Genomic DNA, 7,908 nt, shown 5'->3' with positions numbered 1-7,908 from the left:
TACTCTTACAAGTATTATTGAGTCCCAAAAATATAATAAATATTTATGTAATTATAAATTGTTTACTGTACGTATAAGTCAAGATATTTAATAACTTTCTACGTGACCTTCAAGATTCATCAATAATACTAATCTCATTATTTTTAGTATTGAATTGTCTACTTGTTCATACCTTTTAACTTAATTATTCTCTAATCTTTATTAATAAAATTATTGGTGTACCATACAATTTTTACTTTATCAAATAGACAAACAACCAAACAAACAAATCAATCAATCAAATAAGTATTTTAATTATTGATAGTTTTTAGTGTTTAAGATTTATCTCACAAACCCAACCCAGTTCTTAAGTAATCTAGTTCACTAACTAGCACTGGCTATTTCTATTGTTTCCCATATAAGATCTAATAGTGAGCTCTGATACCAACACTGTAGCGCTCCCAAAGCTAGAAGCTGACTAATCCAAGAGATTGACTAAATAAAGAGGCACCACGAATCTAATTCAAATACTTAAGCATTCAATTAAGAAATCTGCTATAAAAACTTAACCCAAAACTAGCCCTTCTCAGAATATATATGTATACAAGAAATTCTCTCAAATGATACATATACAATAGTCGTTGGTTTACAAATATAATATGCAACATAATAAACATAGCAAAAGTTAATCAACTAATGAACTCGACTCTTGAAGCTTTCTCTGCGCAACTCTGATCTGTCTCTGAAACCGAAACTGGGAATGGGTGAGCACATCATCCCTAAAAGCGGTGCCCTGCAGGAATAACATTTAATTTTCATGCAATCATTGGAAATGATTTGAAAACAATTCTTGGTCCCTAAACACTAAACACAACCAAATCACATAGGTAAACAATCATGTATATGAAACTAACGCCTTCCAAACAATATATAATATGGTGACTCGTCCCACACCTAGATAGCCATATGGTGACTTGTCCCGCACCTAGTGATTGCATAAAAGCTCGAATTCATGTAGATATAAATAAAGGAGTAGTATCCTATATACCACGGATGGGAATTCTCTTTTCTAAATAATCAAATGGAAATTCTTATTTCCCAAACAATTCACGAATACAAACAAAGCATTACAATTCCTTTACAAGCATTGGAAAGATTATAGGAAATCAACAGTACTTTCGGAATTTTAAATAAAATAATACATGGAATACACAATCAGATAATGCATGAATTTGTTAAACTTAAACTTTGGTAAAAGAAAACAACAGTAATCACAAAAGAGTTAAAAGTATTCACACCTCTTTTGATGACAAGCCACGCCTACCTCGAGATCCACGATTCGTTGGTTCATTCTTTGAATTGTCGATGTTAATATAGACTAACTGTTAATCACACAAGAAGTCTAAGAATCTAGTCAAAATGGCTCACACAAGAATCATACAAGTATAACTAATGGTTTTAATCCCATTTATGATTCTACACATCTTTATTCTCTATCTTCAACATAGCTAAGGTTTACTAATTAAATTAGGTTGGTTCTATGATCCAAGTCTTTCGAACATCTACAACTTTGTAGCAGTACCCAAATGCTAATTCGGACCACAAGAGGTCCAAAGAGTCTAATTAAGAAAACTTCCTTAAGCCCAAGTCTACCAAGGTCAACTAACAGTCACTAACGGTCAAGGGTCAACTAACAGTCAACGTCCAAGGTCGGGTCAAAGTCTAGGTTCAATGGTCAAGTGGTCAACGATTTGGTCATACGAGTCAACTCAGGTCAACACAGGGAATTCAGTGAATCAACACGATTCAACTCAGTCAGACAACTCATCTAGACTGACTGGGATGACTAATAGCCTAATCTAATAGCAGTTACAAGAATACAACCTATCTGATTCTATTCATATGATCAAAACATAACTATTTATGAAAACAGAATTCAATAATTCAGTATACAACTGTAAAACAAGCTTTACCTGCAATTGCAGTACCAAGGCACACTCCTTCTACACTCATCTAGTTACATACTAATCCACATAACAGCAATAACACAAGGTTTACAATCTGCACCCACAACCAACACAACTCCATTCCATAACAACCAAATTATGAGTTCAAAATCATCTCTAGTTTAATGCTAAACCACTAAACCCTTCCCTGCACTCCATAATACCACAACTATCTCCTAATCTTCTCCATCATTATCATCATTAACATTTCAACTTGGACTGCCATTCAAAACACAACATCATAAACCAAACTCCACCTCAGTTCCATTCATCCAACTCTTGTGCCTCTTCCTTGCCTGCACCATCTATCAGCAACATTTGTGGCTGCATTGCCATGGAATCAACACACCTGTCATATCTCAGCTTTAACTACAACACCCTTAAACTGAACAACCTCGACAATTCTGAAATACCCATTCCACGAAAATACCCTAAGCATTCATCTAATACTTAAACTCCAGAAGTTCTATGCAATAAAACTGAATCCTTACCAACACAATTACTTTAGACTAAACTAAGTACAATTCCATCACCACATCCAAGTCATGCAATCAAATACCAAACACAAACATCACTAAACCATTCTTCCAAGTTCTGTGCAAGTTAAATAACACTACCACAACCTCATATTCAACACCACAAGCAGCACTAGATCAGCTCAGTTCTTAATTCAATAAACAAACTCAGAAACTCAGTAATGAAAGTAAACAAACATTACTAATTTAACTATGAAGAATAATTACCCTAAACAGCTTGTCTCAACCAAATTGAAACCAACCCCTTCTTTCTTCTGATTCTAACAAATTAATACAACTCGATCTCCTTTCTCAATTACTCAAATTCAGTTCTTAATTCTTCATGTTCATCACCAATTCAAACTTAAAAACCAATCTACTAAGAGACCCTAGTATCATAAACGACTCCAAGTAACACAAGATGATGTCAACGATTTTTTTAGATTAATGTCTGGTCGGCCGATAATGTCTATTTCAGTTGTTGATGGTCGTAGGATAGCTAAAACTTCCGGTGAATAAAACCTAGAGTTGCTTCTAGCCGAAGAGATCTAATGATAGGTTTGGATGCGGAATCTCAAAATGGAATTTATGGGTCCAGGCGATTTGGTGGAATACGATTCCATTGGCATGTTTGGTTGCACAAATCCTTGAATTCACTTTTCTCTCGGATTTATAATTCCACCAAATCCCCGATTTTGAATATCATCTCCACCCGAAACTTAGGAGGGATTTACGGTCCCTTTTTATTCTAATCGCAAAAGTCATATTTTCTAATTCTAGGAATTTTCTCTTAGCCCATGATTCCCGATATTTATAATCCCATGAAATTCTATATCGATTGGAAATATGATTTCTGCAACGTGAACAACTAATGGGAACTGCAAGATGAAACTTAGCTTATAAAAGACAACTCTCTTTATTGATGTTTAGAAAATCTCTCAAAACTAAACACAAGCTCTAATCTTGCTCATATGATCAACCATAACTTTGGTGATCATATATATATAGAACTATGAATTCCTTTTCCTAGTCCTATTACCTTATTACATGTCTTTCCTTTTCTTAGAACTAGATGACTTCTAATTCCCTTAGGATTACATCAATTGCCTTTTCTTATCCTAACCAACTTGTTAGAGATTATCTTAGACTTAATGTTGAAGTTTAACCAACAACAACTAGGAAAACTTTTAATACGAAAGCCTATATAAAGAGAGCGTACTATAAAAGCTAGACATACCATAGGTCCATAGCTATATGAGAAACTAATCAAGTCTTCTTATTCTCCTTCCGTCGTCCCTATAATTTACAAAGCAAGTTTGTTTGTTACGAGCAAAGCAACTAGAGTTGTTGCTGTCGTCGGTGTTCAAAGTGGACAACAACATCAATTCGTGAAAGAAGAACGAAGCAACAGAAGGAGATACAAAATCAAAAGGAAAGTTCAATATATCTGTTGCGTTTTGGTAAAAATTTTAATAATTAATTTCTGTTGCGTTCCAAAAGAACAATGTCAAGATTAAGTATTCCTCAAGACATCCAAGAAGAGATTTTATTAAGGTTACCTGTGAAATCCATCTTACGTTTCAAGTCCGTATGCAAGACCTGCTGTGAATTACTATCTAGTCGTAAATTTATAAAGGATCACCTTAACCTTGCCACCAAAAATCAACTTACAAACACAAAAATTATGATCGGTTTGAGTCATGATATGTACGCTGCTGATGATATATTTTATTCCATAGATTATGCTTCAATATTATACGGAGCTGTTGTGATGGATTACCCAAACGACAATAATAATAATGCTATAACTCACAGTATTCGCCATTTTATTGTGGGATCTTGCAATGGCTTGATTTTATTATTGACCGAAGATAGTGAAAAACTATTTCTTTGGAACCCATCCACAAGAGAGTACAAGGAAATCATAAGAGCACCGACGGCCGTAGAAAACCTTTCCTACGGGTTTGGTTACGATTTCAAAACTGATAATTACAAGTTGGTATGCATTGCAACTGGCCGGTCTGATGATGATGGCGAGCTTGACAGTTTTTCTGAAGTTTATTCATACACAGCTGGTTCATGGAGTAGAGGCGAAAACATCCCTTATGTGTATTCTGATGTAACCGGTGGTGTGCTTCTGAATGGTGCTCTTCATTGGTTAGGTGAAGATGCTTCTCATTGGTCAGACGATACGGCCACCCGTAAAGAAACTATAATTTGCTTCGATATTAATAGTGAGAAGTTCATGGATTTGCAACTTCCAGAAGAAACTATGACATGTCCAGAAGAGAAATTTAATATCCATGTGCTGGGAGATTCCCTTTGCTTAATTTGTGGTGTCCGTAACGTTCGTGTTGATGTATGGGTTATGCAAAATTATGGAGTGAGAGAATCTTGGACAAAGCAATTCATCATTACCCAAAAAGAAATTATTGCAGATCCCCATTCGTTAAAGATCTATGGCTCTGTTAAAGATAGTGGGATTCTAATACAGGTTGGTGACAGTCTCGGTTTATACGACCCAAAGAATGATAACATTAGAACCCTGAATATAAACGGCATCATCGATGGTAGTTTTTGCTCGGAGAATTACGTGGAGAGCTTAGTTTCAGTGAATTCAGGTATTTATATGGGTACAGTGGACAAAAAACATTCCAAAGATGCTAGTGAAATTCAAGATTCTCATCATTTGAATAAAAACTCCCAAATTACAATGGAAGCTGCTCAAGACAAAGAAGCGAAACGCAAACGTAATGAATTAACTGAAAGTAGTAGTAGTTCAAAAAGAAAACGAGCATCTTCTGAAAACCAAGAAATGGATGCTGTTAATTCGTCTCTTAGAGGTGTCAATAATGTGTTTCTCATAGACGTTAATGCCGTTGTTCTTGAAGGTGTTGATGTTATTCTTGCAGATGTTCATGCTGCTAACCATGAAGGTAGTGTCGCTGCCTTTGGAGGTGTTAATGTTATTCCTGGAGGTATTAATACTGTTTATCATCATGAACTTCTTAAGGCGTATTAACATGAATCTGCAAGGGAGGGAGGCGCTGAAACAGAGGGGGTCGTGATCAAGGGGAGAGGGGGTCGACGAAGAAATGGTGGTGGTAGTGGTATTATTATGCGGGTTTCTCAAGGTTCTTAGTACTGCAAATCTCCAGTGTCGTTGATTCTTAGTTCCAATGTTAGAACAGTTGGGTGTGGCTGTTCATCCAAGTTTCAATAAGTTTTCTCATGCTATGTTCTTTCAAGTGAATGCGCTCATTTGATATGCAAACTAATTTATTACTTATTTTCTGTAAAATAAAACTTGTGTTAGTAAGCTTTTTACTCAATGCAAGAGTATTTTTTTGTTGGAACATCAGACTATTTGTGTCTTTGTTTGTTCAATTGGTGTTAGCACTCCACAATCTGATTGTCATTTTTGTTCGATTTCCCATGGTTGTTTAATTATTTAGCTGTGACCAATAGCCTCGTGCAGTTTCTTCAGTATGACCAGCTTGGCTATACCCGCAAATCATCGCATTCCAAGAAACAACATTTTTCAGAACGACCCAATTCTTGCTGTGCACTAAAAATGCATAGAAGTGCCCCTGTCATACAAATTCTCGTGCATTGGTTATTAAGATTACAATCAACGCACAAAAGGGTTCAATACTTTTTAATCTAGGTACTCGTTTACAATGGTTGTAGTTAGATGACATATCTGCTAGTGCAGCTAGAGAAAAAAGTTTTCCGTTTACAATGCGCTTTTAGTGAGTTGCCCATATGCTATTCCCATTGACCAATCTGTTAGAGATCCCATTGACTTATAAGCCCCATCATCTGACCAATGTCGGACTGTTGTCTCACCGGAGCAAATTACAAGCACGCAGTCTTGTCGTGGTCTCTGTTCATCTACCAGCTGCACAATTGGCATTAGAAATCTACAAGCTGCGTAATCTGGAAGATCCAAATTCGAGTGTATTTGGCACCCCCAGTAAAGATCATTCAGTTTCCATCTTAATGATCTTTCTTCTCCCATTCTGAGCATACCCACAAATCACAGCATTTCGAGAAACCACATTTTTCTGCTGTAGTTTCCCGGATATCAAAGACTATCATCTTCTATTAACCCACATTTGTCGTAAAACCTAATCAGCGAATTACTAACAAAAATACCACAAGAATAACCAAGATTCTTCAGTACACAAGCACGAAAACTCTTACCCATATCAAGAGCGGTGCTATATTAGCAGCTGCACTGAAAACACAAGGTAATGTCGACTAAACTTGCAGTAATAATCCTTCTCTAAGCATCTTAACGAACAGAGCTTCTTCGGTGTGACCAGCTTGGCTATACCTGCCAATAATCGCATTAAAATTTTCTCTGGAAATTTATGAAAACCTGTAAAGCCTCTTCACATCTTTTATTTTTCAAGTAGCCGCATACCAAAGTTAGTATAAGATTGTGTCATCAAAACTTTTCCTAGGATTTTCCGTTGTACTTAACTCACATAAAGATTGAAGAATCAAACTTCCAACAAAAACGTTGGGTTGAAGATCCCGACTTCAACGCGCACATGAATGACATTGCTTACTTCTTAATGCGATAGAAAAATGCATTAGAGTTCGAAAAGTGTATGGGGTAGCTGTACAATGCATTATAAGCAAACTTGTGAAGAGACTAATGGCATCTTTATGGCGATTATTTTTCGCAAACTGACCGATAACCTTGTTTGCTGAAATAATGTCCCAATCAGGTGTTCCGTTGAACATTTTACAAGCATCTGAGAATGAGTCCCACTGGCAATAAGAACTGATAAGGTCTGATTCAGCAATTGAAGTTCCTAACTTGATGTAATGGGCATGAGATTTCTGGTTTTGCATGATAGTTTTGTTAGAGAATTTTTGGGCTTTTAATAATGTCGGTTGATGTATTCGAATGATTTTCAGTGGTATGTAATTCATGTGTCCTTCGATAGAGGCCGTGTAGTGTAATAGGCAAAAACTAGCTAATGAGTAATATGGACTGTTTGGCGGGTTGGATTGGCTATGCGATCTGGCTCTAGCCTGTCCAAGGGGACCTGGCGGCGCTTCTTTAGTAATCAGTATATTACCAGGACTCTTAGAAGTCCAACCCATGCTAACAACACTGCAGAAAAACTAAATTACACTTTCACGTTAAATCCTTGAAATTCCTACGAGCATAGAAGAAGCAACAGTGTTTAGCTCAATCTTTTCAGATGAGATCCATGAAGAGATTTTATTAAGGTTACCAGTGAAATCTATCTTGTGTTTCATGTCTGTATGCAGGACCTGGTATAAAAATATTAGTAGTCCTAAATTTGTGAATAATCACGGTAATCTTGCCAAGAAATACCCTAGAATCATGATTAGAGATGCTGCACTCGTAGGTGATAATTGCAATG

The 7,908-nt window shown here is 36.2% G+C and overlaps 1 protein-coding gene across 1 annotated transcript; it reads left to right on the top strand.

The window, feature by feature from the left end:
• The first annotated feature begins 4,004 nt into the window (after positions 1 to 4,004).
• LOC113322218 (F-box/kelch-repeat protein At3g06240-like) lies at positions 4,005 to 5,522 on the top strand. Its single transcript, XM_026570265.1, has one exon. The coding sequence runs from the start codon at positions 4,005 to 4,007 to the stop codon at positions 5,520 to 5,522; it is 1,518 nt and encodes a 505-aa protein (XP_026426050.1).
• The last annotated feature ends 2,386 nt before the right edge of the window (positions 5,523 to 7,908 follow it).

This window comes from Papaver somniferum, chromosome 11, assembly GCF_003573695.1.
Source record: "Papaver somniferum cultivar HN1 chromosome 11, ASM357369v1, whole genome shotgun sequence".
NCBI lineage: Eukaryota > Viridiplantae > Streptophyta > Magnoliopsida > Ranunculales > Papaveraceae > Papaver > Papaver somniferum.
This window is presented reverse-complemented; position numbering and strand designations above follow the sequence as displayed.

What these genes read in the sequence shown, in the direction of transcription:
- LOC113322218 (XM_026570265.1), top strand. Translation starts at nt 4,005, where the DNA reads ATGTCAAGATTAAGTATTCCTCAAGACATCCAAGAAGAGATTTTATTA.